This window comes from Astatotilapia calliptera, chromosome 18 (assembly GCF_964374335.1).
Source record: "Astatotilapia calliptera chromosome 18, fAstCal68.1, whole genome shotgun sequence".
Taxonomy (NCBI): domain Eukaryota; kingdom Metazoa; phylum Chordata; class Actinopteri; order Cichliformes; family Cichlidae; genus Astatotilapia; species Astatotilapia calliptera.
Genome location: NC_137439.1, coordinates 15,101,353 through 15,119,630, shown reverse-complemented (window position 1 = coordinate 15,119,630; position 18,278 = coordinate 15,101,353). Strand labels below are relative to the sequence as shown.

The 18,278-nt window shown below is 41.0% G+C and overlaps 2 protein-coding genes across 6 annotated transcripts; one reads left to right on the top strand and one right to left on the bottom strand.

Moving 5' to 3' along the window:
• Positions 1–166: 166 nt before the first annotated feature.
• On the top strand, positions 167–5,023 carry LOC113010091 (E3 ubiquitin/ISG15 ligase TRIM25-like). The gene is made up of 7 exons (XM_026148931.2): positions 167–857; positions 1,634–1,720; positions 1,823–2,056; positions 3,657–3,816; positions 3,919–3,969; positions 4,058–4,117; positions 4,192–5,023. The coding sequence occupies exons 1-7, from the start codon at positions 273–275 to the stop codon at positions 4,716–4,718; spliced, it is 1,704 nt and encodes a 567-aa protein (XP_026004716.2). The 5' UTR covers positions 167–272; the 3' UTR covers positions 4,719–5,023.
• eef1da (eukaryotic translation elongation factor 1 delta a (guanine nucleotide exchange protein)) lies at positions 4,777–15,387 on the bottom strand. 5 transcript variants are annotated; one of them, XM_026148933.2, is made up of 11 exons: positions 15,274–15,387; positions 14,871–14,891; positions 13,928–13,962; positions 12,923–13,501; positions 11,687–11,804; positions 10,067–10,105; positions 9,160–9,238; positions 8,194–8,288; positions 7,605–7,790; positions 5,444–5,638; positions 4,777–4,903 (listed from the first exon to the last, which is right to left on the bottom strand). In XM_026148933.2, the coding sequence occupies exons 3-11, from the start codon at positions 13,939–13,941 to the stop codon at positions 4,865–4,867; spliced, it is 1,344 nt and encodes a 447-aa protein (XP_026004718.2). In that variant the 5' UTR covers positions 13,942–13,962; positions 14,871–14,891; positions 15,274–15,387; the 3' UTR covers positions 4,777–4,864. The 5 variants fall into 5 exon arrangements, with proteins under 5 accessions (XP_026004718.2, XP_026004719.2, XP_026004722.2 ...); XM_026148934.2 differs by having other exon boundaries at positions 10,067–10,102; positions 15,274–15,364; XM_026148937.2 differs by lacking the exon at positions 10,067–10,105 and having other exon boundaries at positions 15,274–15,364.
• Between the last annotated feature and the right edge of the window lie 2,891 nt (positions 15,388–18,278).

Below are 18,278 nucleotides of genomic sequence, written 5' to 3'. Positions count from 1 at the left end.
AGGCACGAAAACAATGCCATTTTCCAGTACAGCCTCATATCAGATTGTATTTAAATGTGATCTCACAGGAGCTTCCCTGATGTAGGACCTGGAGGCGTTTTCTTTGTCAGGCTGGTCTTTGCACAGGCTCTCTGGGACGGCCCATTTGCTTCTTTGCTGGCTGTGATTGGAGGCTTCAGGTTGCAGCAGGTGAAACATGAGAAGCTGCTGTCAGCACACCTGTGAACTACGCCCATCTTTGCCTGTTCTAGTTTCAGTCGAGAGTGCAGGAAATGGCAGCCACAACGATTTCTGTTGAGCAGGACCAGTTCTGCTGTTCAGTGTGCCTGGAGGTGTTAAGAGACCCAGTGACGATCCCCTGTGGACACAGCTACTGCCTGGAGTGCATTGAAGACTACTGGAACAGGGCGAAGCAGAAAGGTCAGTGGAGCTGTCCTCAGTGCAGGCAGGTGTTCAACCCGAGACCTCTCCTGAGCAGGAACACTGTTCTGGGTGAACTGGTGGAAAAGCTTCAGAAAACCGGATTTCAGGCCGAAAGTCAACAATCCAGCAAACCAGAGGAGGTGAAATGCACTTCATGTACGGTGAGAAAAAGCAAAGCCGTGAAGTCATGCCTTATGTGCGTAGGGTCGTACTGCGCCTCTCACCTGAAAGCCCACGAAGAACGCTTTCGTGGAAAGGGACATAAGCTGATCCCACCTTCGGATCAGCTGAAAGAGAAGCTGTGCCCACAGCACGATAAGTTACTGAGGCTGTACTGTCACAATGACCAGCACTGTGTGTGCTCGCAGTGTGTTAAAGAGAGCCATAAGGGCCATGAAACTGTCTCCGTGGTGGACGAGAGGGCAAAACAGCAGGTGGGTTTGAGCATTTTTCTTTTTTTTGCAATCTTTTCTGAGTGGATTTGAAATTCAAAATGTGCACTTGACCTTCTATTGGCTTTCTAAGACCTTTATTTAGACAGAGAGCTTTTACTGGCAGCACAAATTTGGATTTTAAGGGGAAACTTGTCAAGATTTACATATCAAATCAGTACTTAGGGATAGTACTCCTCAGTCTGTAGAGGTAAGTGTTAAAGCCAGAGAGAGCCAGATGAGGAATGAGAAAGAAAGAAAAACCGACCAATTAGAGGCTGTTACCTGTTAGGCTGCTTGTTGAATATTTTCCTTTTTTCCAGATAAGGTCATGTGTACAGTCTATGATGTAAGCTCAAAAAACTCTTAATCGACATTTTTTTGAAAGCTGAGTTTTGCTGCCAGACCTGTTGAATCAAGGAATCACTTAAAACATATGAAGTAGACTAAGATTGTCTTTAAAGCAACACAAGAAAAGATGAGAACAAAGTCACTGATATGTGTCACTCTGGAAAAGGCTACAAAGTCACAGTGATAGCCATTATATACAAATAAAGAAAACTCAGCATTGAAAATATTGAACACAAGCAGAGTAACGTGTGCTTTGGTCCTGCTGCTGTATCTTGGCTGGAAGACCAAAGGCCTCCTACTGTACTGCCATCCTTTGATTTTTGAAATCAAAACTTTCCACCGTGAAATGCAGCCGCGAAAAATTATTCGCCTAAGCGGCACAGGGGACTGCTCCATGTGATTGATATTCATCTTTTGTATTCTCTTAGAAAAAACTCCAGGAGACCTCTTTGAAGTCTGTGCAGAAACTGAAGGAGAGTGAGAAGGAACTACGATACGTAATCAGATACATCAAGGTGAGTGAATTTCCTCTCCAGGAGCTTTAAAATGTGTCTTTGTCAAAAGTGCAGTTCCAGTGAATCCAGGGGACCAAAAGAGGAAACTTTTATCTTCCACAGCACTCCACGGAGGCTGCACAGGAGGAGAGTGAGAGGATTTTCTCCAAGCTGATCCGATCCATTGAGAAACAGAACAGCGAGGTGAAGGAGCTGATCAGAGTCCAGGGCAAAGCAGCCGTCAGTCAGGCTGAGGAGGAGCTGGAGAAGATACAGAAGGAGATGGCCGAGCTCAAGAGGACCGGCGCTGAGCTGGAGAAGCTCTCTCACACTGAAGACCACATCCACTTTCTTCAGGTGTGAAACTGAAGTTTGAACTAAAAATGTGGGAAAGATTGACTTTTGTTTTTAATCTAACCACAAGTCTCTCTTATAAGGGAAACGTTCAAAGCTTTTTGATATACTTTGCTGATTTGGGGCCCTGAGGCCAGAAAGGGGTTTTATAAATACACAATCTGCTCAGTTTAGTGTTCACTTACCTCTTTTGGCTTTGGATGGTGAGGGAAATTCTAATCAGGCAGAAGACAGTGAGGTTATTTCCCATTTTACTAACGTCTAGATAATTTACTTTCACTGTTCCTCTTAAAAATTACTGAAATTAATCACATCTAAAACTAAGTACACTGTAATTTCTATATTTACTTATGAAGTGAGATTTAACTGAGGATGATAAATAATCCAAATGACACGTGTGCTATCAGCTTTAGCTACTAACACTAAAGTTCATTCAGCGTCTGTTGAAGTGTTTCCAGGATCTCCAGAATCAAGGACAAATCTGAAACTTAGCATGAGAAAAACTGAAGTGAAAACTCAAATTACAAACTTTAAAATTCAGAAGTTGCAGAGTTGCAGTGAACTTCAGTCACACATCATTTGGCAAAGGCACTTTGTAAGGTCCCTTCCCAGAAAGACTCCTGTATGTTTACTGATGCAGAACTATGGAAAAGGTCAAACCTGCCGACTTATGCTTGTCGTCTTATGACCCTGCTTTCCCCTATTTGGATCCATGTTAACCTGAGTAATGTTTGAACTGCAGCCAAATGGCCTATTTATCAAACACATCCAAAGTATTCAGCACGATAATATATTTAAATGTTTTGTCTCCTTTTAATCCTTTTTATTAAATTAAAAATAAATAAATAAAACTTGCTCTTTAATTATGGTCTGGGCTGTAAGCGATTCACCACAACTGTTCTGCGAGCCTTCCTGGTTTATTTACACCTGCTGCATTTGTATTCAAATTAGGGCTGTGCGATATGACCAAAATCTCATATCCCGATATAAGAATTCTATCGTCCGATGACGATATAAATCACAAAAATGTAACATTTTCTGTAAATTCTGTGAATCTCGGGCAGCTCGGGAAGTGTTTCCAGCTGCGCGTGATGTACCTGGAGTCGAGTGTTTTAACAGATGCATGAAACTATACATTTTTAGACATAAGTTGTAACGACCGTTTTCTTTGAGTATTTATTACACGGCGTGCTGCGGGGAAAAGCCTGTTCTAACATTTGAGTCTAAGGTTTATTTTTTAGCACATGGCGGATCTTTTTTTACTTCTCATCCGTAAATAATCTGCTCTTTCACGTGATTCAGTTTATTTTGAAAAGTCTCAACAGGATCCTGAGCTTTATTGTGAAAGGTTTATATGGAAAATAAACAAGCGGACACACATAGTGTTACCATCATTGTTGCTAATGCATAAAAACAGGCGCTTGTCCGTCCACAGTGTGGTTATAAGAGAAAGAGAGAACTTTAAGAAATTAATATAGCCACTACAGTGACCGTCAAAACGATGAAAAAAAAAAAATTGCCGTAAACAGTTGTGGTCATCCGATATATATTGTTATATCCAACAGCCCTAATTCAAATGCTGTTGTGTTGAATGTTTTTGCAGAAGTGCAAGTCTCTTCACTTCCCTACAAAGCCCGTGGAGATGCCCAGCACTGATGCGCTTCATTATTTGATGTATAAAACCACGAAAGGGGCGCTGGTTAACCTGAAGGACAATCTGGATGATACACTTCAAAAAGAATTCTCCAAAATATCTGAAAAGGGTAAGTAGTGACGTAAATGTACCCTTTACTTCACTTCTCATTGCAACACACACGATTTACAAAGAAACCCCAACACCTTTATTTTCTAATTTACATTTTCAGTCACTTTACTGAAAGAAAGCAGCAGTAAGAACAACTCTGAAAAGTCTAAAGGTGAGATTTACTAAACCTCACACACAAAAGCAACTTAGAAAACTGTCACTTAAATTTAATTTAACCCTTTATCCTCTAAATCTAACAGTTAAAGACGCTGACATACCCTACAACTCAGAACCAAAGACGAGAGCTGATTTTCTTCAATGTGAGTACGATCATTTACAAATCATACCACCATCAAATACAGTCATCTGTAGCACACGCTCATCTTCTGTCCAGATTACAACGATATAATCCTGGACCCGAACACTGCCAACTCTTACTTGTGCTTCTCTGACGGGCAACGAGCCGTGACCACACGCGCCGACCCGCAGCCCTACGCGGACCACCCAGACCGCTTCACCAGCTGGGCACAGGTGCTGTGTAAGGCCGGGATGGCTGGACGCTGCTACTGGGAGATCGAGTGGACCGGAAACGGAGGGGTTTCCGTCGGCGTGTGCTACAAGAACATGAGCCGGGCCGGAGGAGGGAGCGAGTGCAAGCTGGGGCACAACTCTAAATCGTGGAGCCTGGACTGCTCACCCACAGCCTGCTCATTTCAGCACAATAAGGAGAGCATGACTCTCAGTGCCCAGTGTGCTTGCAGAATAGGAGTGTATCTAGATTTCAGAGGTGGGACTTTATCCTTCTTTAATGTTTCTGATGCAATGGTTCTGCTTCACAAAGAGAAGATCACATTCACGCAGCCTCTATACCCTGGATTCTGGGTGGGGCTGGGCTCCACTTTGAAGCTGTGCTCAATTTAACATGTGAAGACAGGCAGAATAATTCATTTCAGTGAGAATGAGGAAACTGAGGCAGATGTTTGTGCTCAAAGATTTGCTTTTTTTATTAACCACACACCCGCAGCAGCAACAACACTTTGGTGGAGCAGGTGAAGGGCTGGAGGAGCTTAGATCTTATTGAAGGCAGCAACATCGACACTCTGGATCTACAGAGGAAGAAAGAATTGAATGCAAAGTCAGTTATTGCAACATATTTATGCTATTAAGATTTAATGTAATGAAAGCCATTATTTAAATAAAGTTGTTTTACTGATTAACTTACAAAACTGGTAAAAGATGCTTTTTGTGATGAGTGAGTGAGAAGTCTTCACTAAATGTTTACTGCAATATATGATTTCTTGCACCAATGATTAAAAAGTAAAATGAATTTTCGATTCATATCTCAGAGCAGAATAAAAGATAACGACTAGATTCATGAATGGAGAGTTAGGAGTCCATAAAGAGGAGGAAACCACCTCTTTAATAAACAAAAACAAACCTATCTATATATAGATAATCTTATTACAAAGGATGTAAGCATTTTTGGAGAAACAATATTTGTCTGGTGAAAGGAGGGAACCATTTCTAATCTGAACACTGGCATGTAAAACTCTCGTCCAGCTGCATTGTGACAACTGTTGCATAAATGTAAGTTAAAACATGGCTCAACACCACAAACTGTTTACACCTCTGTGATTGTTACTTACATAGTCCTCAAACTTGGTGATCTCCTCTTCCAGGATGTCTGTGCCAACTTTATCGTCCTCAACCACACAGCTGATCTGCAGCTTCTTGATGCCATAGCCGACTGGCACCAGCTTGGAAGCTCCCCACAGGAGCCCGTCCATCTGCACCGAGCGCACACACTCCTCCAGCTTAGCCATATCCGTCTCATCGTCCCACTAAACACACACAAGAAGGGGAGAGACACAAATACCAATCGGGTTCAATGACACAGCTCACATTACAGTTAAAATGTATCGCTTAAAAGTTTTTAAAAATTTTTTTCCTCTTCAACAATCATTACTATTACAGACTAGTCAGTTTTTCAGGATTTACCAGAAAAAAAACAAAACAAAAAAACCCCCAAAACCCTTAACCACGAATAAAATGTATCAAATTAAAATTTTAAAGAAAAACTTGCACATGTGAAAATCTTTTATGGTTCGATAGATAGTAGGGGTGCAACGATACACAAAATTCACGGTTCGGTTCGATACTTTGGTGTCACGGTTCGATATTTTTTCGATACAAAAAAAATGTTCATGCCTTTTTAATTTGTCATTTATTAAAATTATAAATATATATTTTAACTCAAAAGTACCGTTTTTAAATTTAACCCTAACCCTTGTGCGTGTTTTTTATTTTGACAGCGAATGCGCACCTGCGGACCACTTATGTGCAGCCCTGGTTATTTAGCTCGTCATATTACAGCCACAGAAATAATTTTGTCCATGAAACCATAAAGCTGCACTTTCTTTTTGCCTTATAGTCTGATTTGTCATAACTTCTCCGTTTTGTGGTAAGCTTTTCTTTGGCTGTCACTTCTTCACCCTGACCTGTCTTATTTGGCTCAGCAGAACTAAAATATATATCTGTCTGTGAAGGTTCTCAGTCATCCAGGTCATCGTAGTCAAATATATATCCTGCTGCTTTTACACATGCACTCACATAAGCTCAGCGATTCTCTGCGCGATCAACCTCTCACATGTTTAAGCTGCGGGAGATTTCACTTGTCATGTTTGCATAGTAAGCTAACGATTAATAAGACGATGTCAGAGGAATTGGTGCACAAATTATCATCACTCACAGATCAGTGCTGTCATTGCAAAGTGAAAGCAAAAAAACAAGCGCAAATTCAAACGCGATTTCAATATGTCACATATTGACAGTGGCTCACCGATGCCAATGACATAATTACCCAGCTACATTTCTGAAAGAATGCAAAAGCATTGACATATATTTTTCCTACAATAGCCCGACGGGCAGGGCAGAGATAGATTTTGGTAGCCCGACTGAAAAAAATCGCTAGCTCCAGGACGTCGGGCTAGCGATATTGCGAGCCCTGTATCTGATTGAGGAATCACTCATCTTTGGAAAAGAGAGTTTATTACAGAGAAATGTCTCTTTCCAAAATAAAAGCTATACTATCCGCTTCTTCTGGGCTATATTCTCAGCAGCATAAGGAGAATCATGTGCTAACAGCTGTCTAAATGACTCGGCTAAAGTTAGTAGCATGCTTGTTGTTTTTGTCTTTGCACTAGGATGATGTCGGCGTAAATGTGCAGTCATATTCGTTGTGTTCCCACTAGTGCTTTCAGGTTAATCTCGTTGAAATGACCTTAACGCCACAACGCGGCAAATCTCCGTTAACGAGCTACCGCTGATCGCCCCGTGCATGGGGCTAGACGGCCAACACGTTAACGAGCTAACTGCGCTAACACACTAGTTCCCACCCATGTAATTGAGCATTGCGTGGCACATCCAACATACTGTTTTACTTTAGTCCATGACTCGCTTACCTTCAGGGTCATACGTCACATGAAAACCAAAATAATTCCAAACGCCAGATCTGAATGAGGGTGGGGGAGGTCCATGTGTCTTGCTAGCTTGCCCTGCGCTCTTCCTTCTGACTATGCTGTCTGTGTTGAGCGCTCAGTGGATCTGCGCTCGACAGTGCAGCCTAGGCGGAGTAGTCGAACGCAGATTCACTGAGCGCTCAACACAGACAGCATCGTCGGAAGGAAAGTTGATAAAATAAATTACAAATGTTGTATTGTTCGATACATATGCGTACCGAACCGAAAGCACTGTATCGAACGGTTCAATATCGATACGAATATCGTTGCACCCCTAATAGATACTTACAGGTTTGACATCCAGCAGGATGGATGACTTAGCAATGAGAGCTGGTTTCTTTGCCTTCTTGGCTGCGTAGGCCTCCAAGCGCTCCTGCTTTATACGTTCTGCCTCCTCATCTTCCTCGTCGCTGCCAAACAAGTCTATGTCATCATCGTCACCATTTATCACTTTTTCCTGTTTGACTGGAGCAACCTGGACAATGCAGATGGAAAAAAGGGAATAGATGGTGTATTTTACAAATAGTCTTTCTAGTGCGTGACTCAAAACATCACAGTGAAAGGCATGAAGGAAAGGAACTTCAATTGATTATATGAAATAAGGAAGGGGCGCAGGTACAAGATATTTGAATAAAAATACAAAGGACAAGGACAAGGACAAGGACACACACACACACACACACACACACACACACACACACACACACACGACAGAAGATTAAAGAAATGACTTCAAATCAAAACCAAAAGTGTGATCTGCCAGTGTACACGTTTCCCTTTTGATTAACATCAAAACTTGAATTCAAGTACAGAGAAGATTTGTAGGACCCCCCGAAAGACGTCTGTTTTAGAAGCTATGAACATCCCACAGCATCTACCTTTGCAGCAGGGATGGCTGCTGGTGTTGGGCTCTTCTCCAGCACAGCCACTCTGGACTCTAGCTTCTGCAGGGTTGCCCTCATCTCAACCACCACTACACAAGCAAACACAAAGTCAAAGTCAAATACATGCATTTGCCACTTGGGGGCAGCAAAAACGAGCTTACAAATAAGGGTACATCTCAAGCTGGTATGTATAGGTTATCAGGGTTGACTTTGACACATTCAAATCTGTTTGTGCTGGTTTACGATCCCTCATCAGCCTCTCCACATTTTGCTTTGAACTTCTCCACAGTTTCCTACATTTTTGTAACAGTAATAGCCAAATTGATTGTTTACCACCATTCATCATGGGTGTGTACACCCTGCAGACAGATGTATGCATGTAAGAAAAGACTGAACCTGTCAAGATGATTAAGTAAACCCTTTAAATAGATTTGCACTAAACAGTTTTTTTTTGGGTGATTCAGATTCCAGACACCTTTAAGGTCAACCTGATACTGGTTTTGGCCGATTTTGATCATGAAAGCTACAAACTGAGAATCTGCTCAACCACGGGGTTTATTTGTTAAAAAAAAAAAGAAAAAAGAAAAAAAAAAGTTTCTTTAAAAGAAATCAGTAGTTTTAATTTCATGGAATTAAACTTTTGACTTTGTGTCCTGATCAATCTGCTCATTAACATCACTGCAATAAACAGACAAACTACAACTGTTGTGGTCTGCGTCGTAGCAATGTGCACAGGCAAACATCTGGGTGCAGCAGCTTGGCGCACTGATGTATCAAGGCTCACTGTCCTGACAGATAAGCTGCAAACCTAACTGAAGGAACACCAAAAAACCTCATCTTGAAACTGTGCAACACGTCTGACTGCCGCCCTGCAATATTTTACTACGAGCAGTTCTTTTATAATGTCACGTTTTATTTCGATAAAATCTTGAACATGTGTATTATAGTTTAAGCATAAACCTTTGTGCAGGGTCTGGTTCTCCAGCTCCAGGCTCTTCATGCGTGAAACCAGCTCCTGGTCTCCTGCATGTGAGGATGACTGCGGGAAGAACACCACAAATTAACACCAAGAGTCACACTGCAGGACAGCAAACACAGCAACAAATGCATTAACACACAGGTCAAGAACAAACCCAAGGCTGATGTGAAAAAGCAAGCAAAACCAAAAAACATGCAGGGGTAAAAAAAAAAAAAAAAAGATTTAAACACAAAACGCTGATTAGAAATCAACTCCATCTCCAATGAATTTTGAAGCAGAACAAGCTTGCTTCTTTCCGAGTCAGATTGATAGTAATTCATCATTAGCCTCCAGCCTGTTAACAAAGAGATTGAAAGCAAACTGCTTTAAAATGGGGAACAGAAATACAACACTCGCCAAAAAACAAACAAAAACAAAACAAAATAAAGAAAAAAAAAAAAAAATCCCAAAACAAATTTATGGTGACTGACAGTATAATGAGAGCTCTCTTTTCCTTTAAATTGTCATCTGCCTTTTTAACCTTCTGCTTCCAGTCTTTAACAAAGCTGGGAGGCTGATACTGACCTTATCCAACTCAAACTCTCAGAAAACAGTTTGCTTCCAAGAATCATTAGCAGTTTGATCAAAACTGATAATCACAACTATAATCATAACACAATGTCTAGAATAAATGAAATCAGCTTTATTAGAAGCAGTCTAAATCAATTATATTGACAGACAGAAAAGGAAGCTGGATGGCGAGAGGTGGTGGAACAGGATGAGATACCATGATGTCGTGATGAATAACACACTCCAGGTCAGGCAGCAGCAGACGCAGCCAGCATTGCTGTCTCATTCATGCAGCATTTCCAGCATTGCCTGAGCAGCAAAGCTGTGCGACCGACTTACGTTTCTGTGCCGCCGTTTCTGCTGGCGACCTTTGGCCTGCTGCACGCCAGTTATCACCAGCACCCGGTGATGTAAAGGGTAAATGAGGGGGGAAACATGAAAACAACAGGAAAAGTAGAAGATGTAGGTACAAAGAGATCAATATTTTACAATTTATTGGGATACTACTGTCAACTGGTGCTCATATTTACATGCACGAAAGAATAAAAGCAGACCAACTACAGGTTGTCCTCCTTGCTCCCCCCATGAAAATAAGTTCTTATAAACCTCACCTTAAACCAAAGAAATAGTCTTGTCCTTTCCCCCCCACTGAAACTAAAGTCTGTGTCATTTTTCCATTACTGGTCCTCAAACAAACAATCTTTGTATTACAGTGAAAGAAGTTACCATATTTGTAAGTAACAACTGTAGCCTGGTGATAACCAAAATAGTTCATTTTAATCTTGATCACTAACATTAGATTTTTAAGAAGGAATCTCGTATTAATAAAGGAGAGGAACAATTACAACAATTACGTGCAAGACCCGTTTTTGAAACGACACCAACGTATACTGCTAGCAAAACATTAAAAACCACTGATGATGATTATGATTATTATAAAACAAAAACTGGTACTACACGGCATGTGAATGCTCAATATGGACTGCACAAAATGTTGCCATTTACACTTCAATTCCACATTATGACACGGTGAACATCTGCAGTTCATGCACAATGTGGTACTCACTCTACATTTTCCTAGTGGATTTAGCAATGTCCTGCATGATGGCATCATCTCACCTAACCCGCAGGCACGTGTGGGAAAAGAGCTAATGAAGTAGAAGCAGTCAAAGACAAAGCAGTGTGCAGGACTGACAAAAGTGGGGCGACTGGTTTAATAAAGGCTTCCCCCCCCCTCCCTTTTCCTTCTGTAAAATAGAGGCAAACCTTACACCCTCCCACCCAAAAAACAAAAAAAAAAAAAAACCCCCACACACAAAACTTGTCTTATCTATTTGCATTTGATGTAGCAATACAAAAGTTACAGACTCTGGGAGCAGACCTGAGGGTACATGAGCCTGGCACGATGGCCTAACCAGCAGCTCATGCTGCCGATGTAATCCCCCACACACTTGTGTCCTGAGACGTGACCTTTCATTTAAACTTTTTCCAACCTGATTCAATAAAATGCACTGACATGTCTACCTGTGGAGCCCTCAAGCAACATCAGTTGTAGAGATCTATAAATAACTCTGCGCATAAAATCAAGACTATCTGCATGTGGTTCTTTTCATTGTTTTCCCAGCATTATATAGAAACTCCAAGAACTGCTGCAGCAGCCCTGAGAAGATAAGACAGCTGCCAAACCACCTGACCCTCTTGCTAGTACAAGCCACTTCTAAATCGAGAGGCTTAACTCACATGCACACAGCTGCTCCAGGCTGCCATGAGCTGTGACAGAAGATGATGTAACTACTGCCTGAATCAACAGGACACTGTCTAAAAGGGAGCTGCGCTGCCACCGACAGGAGGGCATGAACCAAAAGAGAGTCAGGCAGAATAGCTCTGAGTAAAGACTACAGATTAAAACCCTCTAAAGGTGTTTAGCATTTAAGAAATGGATTGATGAAGTTTCTGTACCTGCTGCGTGGCAGGTCCGTTGACTCCCTCGTAGAAACGCTTTTCTGCCTCATCGTAGCGGTTTTTGTCAAACCAGATGCTTTCTGTGGTAAGGCAGATCAGTCCACTCATGTTAGTACTGAAAAAGAATAAGAATTCATGAGAGATTTAGCAATTCAACAGAACAGTTTGATAATTTATATGCAAACCACGAGACAAGAATTTTAGGCGTTATAGCCAAACTGCTGAGACGGAAAGCAACGTAACAACTTTGACAGCCGTTCGATTGATTTTGCTGTATTACAGGTTACAACAGCAGGAACTACAGGTGAAGTTTGACACTGCAGTTAGTTTCTCCCCAATGCTTTCAGCTACAGCTGTAAGATGACAACAAATGAATGGTTAAATGAAACCTATGATTTACCCCTGTCACATTCAGCTTGTGAATTACTGCAGCAGTCAGTCATCAGTCTACACACTCACACAAACAGAGTTGCCTGATCTGCAGAGTCTGGATTACTGAACAAAAGGCTAGTCACTGCCTGCCAACAACCCCCCCTGACTACACATACCATTACCCTTGAAAGGGGAGAACTGTATACAACTAACTTGGGCATTCCTTTGTAGTCGACACCTGACAGTTACAATTGAAGAGTCAAACAGGGGGAAAAAAGAAAAGCACAGGCATTGCAAATCCATGCAGCACATGTCTTAATGAAATGAAGCATTTCCATTATGAGAATAAGTTTAATGCTAATTATCTCCTGTTGTAAGTCACATGTGAGAAAGTCCCAACCTGGCCACCCCGACATCGTCTGGACTCCATGTGTGAAAACAAATATGTACAGGCACACAAGGGTCAGAAAGGTGGGTTTTTTTTAATGTTCCGAATCTAAAAATAAGCGTAACACTAGCAGCTGGTAAATAAGAGGGTTGGGAAAAGCAACTGTGGCATTTTTACTGGATTGAACAAACTTTGAATAACCCCATATTAACATACGTTGGTTCCATATGCAGTACATGTCCACCTGCCCTCAACACACGTAAGTTCAACCAGAAGGTCTATGTATGGGGAGGAAAAAAAAAAAAAAAAAAAAAAAAAAAAAAACCCCACACACACACACACACACACACACACACAGGTAGAAGTCAGCATAAACAGCCAACACACAGGAAAAAAAAAAAAAAAAAAAAAAAAAGTGTTAAATGAGCCAAAAAGCACACGTCACATCTCACTCCATGACAGAGGTGTCATACTTGTCCCGTTTGGGCTTGCTTTCCGTCTCAGAGATGCCCCTCTTCCTTGGGTGTGGTCCCCTGCTACCTTTGCCCCCCTGCTCTGTCTCAGAGGAGGTGCGATTGCGGCCTTTGCCAATCTGATGGTGGGGCGTACCGGAGGCCTTCACTGTGGTGACAGAGGGTCCTTGACCCTGCAGGTGACTTTGATTGGGTCTGGAGTGATAGAGCAAGAATCCTCTGGTGTTTGGGCTCCGGGGAGAGGACGACAGCAGTCCGCCACTCTCAACCTGATCGTGAATATTGCGGTTGTACCACACTGCCTCTGCCTGCAAACCCTGCAGCACGGGGCTTTGACCATACGAGCCACTCGCCTCCACTGAGGAGCTCAACCATTCCTCTTCAGCCCCAGAGCTCTCCGACTGGGACAGACGCGTGTGACGACGCAGCCTCCCAAACTGGACGTTGTCTCCACTAATGATGCCCCTCTCCAGGGCGGGAACACTACCCTGCCTGAAGGTTCCCATAGGTACAGCGTTCTGAGGGGCTCTGCTTTGCTGATGATTTTGACAGGACTGATCCATTTCTTTACTTGCTTGTCTTTTTTGGATTGTTTGGAGAGAAAAGAAGCAACAGGTGGAAACTAGAGCCATTAGTTCAGCGTGAAGGTGGTACTGCACTCACACTCACTGGTTAGTCAATAGTTTATTTACATAAGATTTGATGAATAAATGTTTATGAAATAATGCAGAGAAAGGTTACAAAATAGACTTTCATCTCACACCGGACAAGCCATGCCAAAACAAACCAGACCCAACTTCAGGTTAGGTTTTGCTTACAGTATTTCCCTCGTGTCCATTTCAAATCAAGTTGTTTATTATCATTTAAGGTGTAAAAATTAAAATAAAGACAGATATGCTGTAAAACTAGAAAAAGGCCACTCCCGTTAGACACAGCAGGACAAGAAAACACTGTTTATGCCTTAACTAAGACAAAACAGTCATTTTAACTCAGTTTGTAGCTCACCTTTGCTTTGGCATGATGGGGATAAAGTACAGTGCCTATTGCAAAATTGGATATTGAAATAATTCACTGTTTACTCAGAATTCATTCCTAAGACATCAAAACAAACAGACAAACTTGCAGTCACATGGCAGGTGTTCAGTGATCGGCCACAAAATTAAAACCATTGGCAGGTAAAAAATGAATTAAACAGATCACCTGCTTGCAGTGCATTGGCACACTGGGTTTGGCATTCAAGTAGATGTTACTTTTACTTTTCAACCAAGGACACCCTGCCAAATAACAATGACAGTCCCAGCACAATGCACACTACTCTGGAAAGGCTTGAGGAACAATAGAAAACCCAAGGTTTTCTACTTGGGCTCAAACTTAAAGCTAAACACATCACCTACAGGATGTGTTGAAACAAGCCTAAATCATGAGAACCTCCACCTTAAAAAGACTTTGAAGCCGCTGCCAGACTGTGTGGACAAAGTAGCTCTGGATAGAGCCGGTTTTAATATTGTGGCTGATTATTGTAGTCTCATTTGACAGTTTATTAGGTACATCTTCTTAAAACAAGTACAGATTTAACCTTTTCAAGACATTTTCAATGGTTAGCCATCATTTTGAAGGATGTAGTTTGATCTAAAACAATTCGTTCTGACAGTACTCTCTGCACTCACTTTTCAAACAAAAACCACAAACATGCACGAACTTTTCAATGCTAATGTCTTTGAGCTTTGCACGAAATAAGGGGGGGAAATGATCTACAAGACAAACTAATTAGTGAATATTGAGTCGCTGACAAAAATACTAGAAACATGTTTAAGAAAAAAAAAATGTATAAATAAATCAGTTCCAAACTGTCAAATGAGTGTTAACTACTTTAATTATCACCAGAATGCAAAATCCAGTGCATGTGTTAAAGTATTAGTTGAAAAGTAGCCTCAACATCGACACTCACCTTGTTAACTAGAATACGAAGCTAATGTGCAACAGAGAAACAAGAGAGCCTCTGAAATTCAATTTAATATTAAAAACCTTTGTGATAAAGCTACAGAAGTGCCAAAAGGATAGGGGGAACCCAAAAGAAAAGTACAATTCACGAGCAACAGAAGTCTCTAACTGTGATGCATTTCTAATCAAAGTAGCAGTAACGACCGTAAATATCACTGATGGCTTACGCCGGTTGCTTGCACTCTCTGACATTAGCCAAAGTTTCTCACAGTACCACCAACTTGTAGTTCAGCTGACCACGTGGCGTTAAAAAAAACCCTTTAATTTCCGAATAAGTTGCAGAGTTAACAATCATCTTACTTTTTAAAAAATGTTCCACATGTGAAAAAATACAACTTTAATGTACTTACTGTTGGTTTAATTCGACGTTTTATGACTAAGAAGAAGTCCTTTAGCGTGCCGCCTCGGCTGTAATCCGACGGTAGAAGAGGACTCACGTTAACAGGCACCCTCTATTCTTCAGTGGCGGAGGGGGGAGGACGTTAGCGTTTTAACGACTTTAACGATATTTTAAACGCTTATCTAACATTTATATAAAATAACATAAGTCAAAAACAAGAAATAAAACATGCTGCAAGTTTACTAATTCTCACAATAAAGGGAATTCACTTTTTAGCTAACATTAAAGCACAAAATTGGTAGAATCCATTTTGCTCAAAGACTTCATTACCCATGAACCTCCAGGAACTGCATAGCAGAATACGTTAGCTGTCAGCTGTCTCAGTTTACTGATGTTTTGGCAGGCTGTGCCGCCTTCCTCAGCACATTATCTTTTATATTACTTTAAAAAGGTATGCAGGTCTCCCCACCCCCTCTCCTGTTTATAAATAAATAAATAAATAAATAAATAAAAGCAAAAATAACTCAAACGAATTAGCCAAATATATTTTCTTGACCTTCTCCATCACCTAGAAAATATATAATATACAACAGTATAGACTTAGATTATTATTATTATTATTATTATTATTATTATTATTATTATTATTATTGAGATAAATGCTGGGTCACATTGTATTTTTTTTGTTGATCTTTATTTAATATATTCTACTTTTTAAGCTACTGTGTTATAGATTGTGTCTAATTTGGTAAACAAAGGAATTTTCCAACATTTGCTGTAAATAAATTATATCTTATTTTATTTATTGTTTTATTTTTTTGAGCAACGTTAAAATAATTTTACACTCCCTACAGGTGAGCTTTTCCACAGTTTGATTAAAAGAACTGAAGTTTATTATACTGACTTGTAATAATAATAATAATAACCCCCCCTCTGTCTGGAGTAGAACTCAAGCCAATGAACTCAGTTGCTTTTTGGAGTCTTAGTCCTCAGTTATCCTGGTGAACCAAAATATCACTGTTGGAAGAGAATCAGCATTCAAGATGCTGTATATAGCTCAGGCTGATTAAATACAAATGAACTCTTTCATGTGTTTTTGACCTTCATTCCTCTTTGATCTCATATGTTCCTGGATGCTGTCCAACAATATTACTTCGCTGACTGCCTAATCTGTTCTTCTGTCATCAAACCTCCTCCTGTCCTAGTTTCGTGTTACTTCCAGTACTTGTGATGTCAGTTGATGATTTTTGCATTATTTATGTTCCATATTCAAGCTGCACAGCAAGTGTCTGCTGGGGTCTGCTGCTTCATACAGCTGGCCACAACATTAAATCCACTGACAAGTGAAATCAATGGCACTAAGTGTAAGTTAAGATCTGAGTGATTTTGATAAAGGTCTACTTGTGATGGCTATAACTGGGTCACATCTTCAAAACAACAGGTTTAGTGGAAGTGCTCCCAGTGTGCAGCAGTTAGCATTTTCCAGAAGTCAGCAGCTGAAGCAGTGACAGGATCACGGACACCCAAGGCTCAGTGATGTGTGTGGGGAAGGAAGGCTGGCTTGTGTCCCCATGCTGACTACACACACTGCCTACAGTGAGCATGTGAGCATCACTGAGCGATGAAAGAAGCTGGTCTGATGAATCACATTTTGTTTTACACGCCAAGCTGAGTAAGCATTGTTCACGAGGGGGAAGAAACAGCAGCTGGACTAACTATATGGGAAGAGGCAACACTTAAGAGGCAGCACGATGCTCTGCTGGTGCTCTTATGAATGTTACTTTGTCACCGACAATATCTTGATCAGCATTCCCCCACAGTAGTGGCCTCACTAATTAGGATAATGTCCTGTTACACTGCAAACATTACTCAGAATGGTTTGAATATGACAGAGAGTTCAAGGACTTAGCCTCCAAATTCCCCAGATCACAGTAATGATTAATCTTCTGTCGGATGTGACACAAGTTTTGTTCTTCGAGGCCCAATTTTGCTACTTACAGGACTTAAAGCTGCAGGAGGGAAAAAAACAATATGTGAATGTTAATTGAAAGTCAGTCCTCCTGCAACTCTCCCCTCTGTTCTAAACCACACCAGCAGACAAGCACAGATTTCACTAATGCTGCTTAGCTTCACGCAGGATTCAAACTGTTGTGTTTAACTAATTTATCATCTCACCTCACAGCTCACTAGTTCTGGCCTAAAAAAGGTTAATGTCTCCTTTTAGAAGCTGCATTTTTAAAACCTGAAAGCAGAGCCCAGAGTAAACTCAGTGCTAACATCTTACACCCTGAATCAAGGACAGCTGTATACTTCTTATGGATTTCCTACCATGAAGTATTTTGGCAGCAAAAGAGGGACCTGTGCAATATAAAGCAGGAGTTTTGCACAATAAAGCAGATCTGTGTTCACTTATGAAGTTAATTTGGAGCCAGCTCTTTGCAAAATCAAATAAATAAATCTCATATTTGCCATTTGTTCACATATTTAAACAAATAAAGATAAGATTGATTGTTTTGGTCTGAGGAGGATGTGACCTGGATGGTGGCAGTAGAAAAATAGATTTAAATGCTATTTTAAGGTCCAAACACACTTGAATTTCTTGAATTAGTGAATGTTGGTCTTTAAATTTGCAAAATAAAATGTCCTTTTGTTTGGATCCTAAAGTGGGAGACTGCTGCATATGGGTTTAAGATAAACAAATCCCCCCCACACCTGCATGAAAAAAGGGGACTGACTCCTCTGGTTATCAGACACTCAGCTGCTTTACGGCATCCTTGCAACATAAAGATTGGCCTCCGCAGAATTGAAACCAGTGATCAAACAGGCGATGTCCAGCCTTGTTGAAATGCATTGTTTGAAAAACAAGTAATTACCCACCAGGCAGCACAAAAACCTTTTGTCCCCAGTGTGTGAACAGGTAACGTGTTATAGGATCACCATTATGGGAAACCCGTGCCGAGGTGACGCCCTGATAACGTGTGACGTTTTTGCAGGGAGATTTGTTTTTCAGTTTCA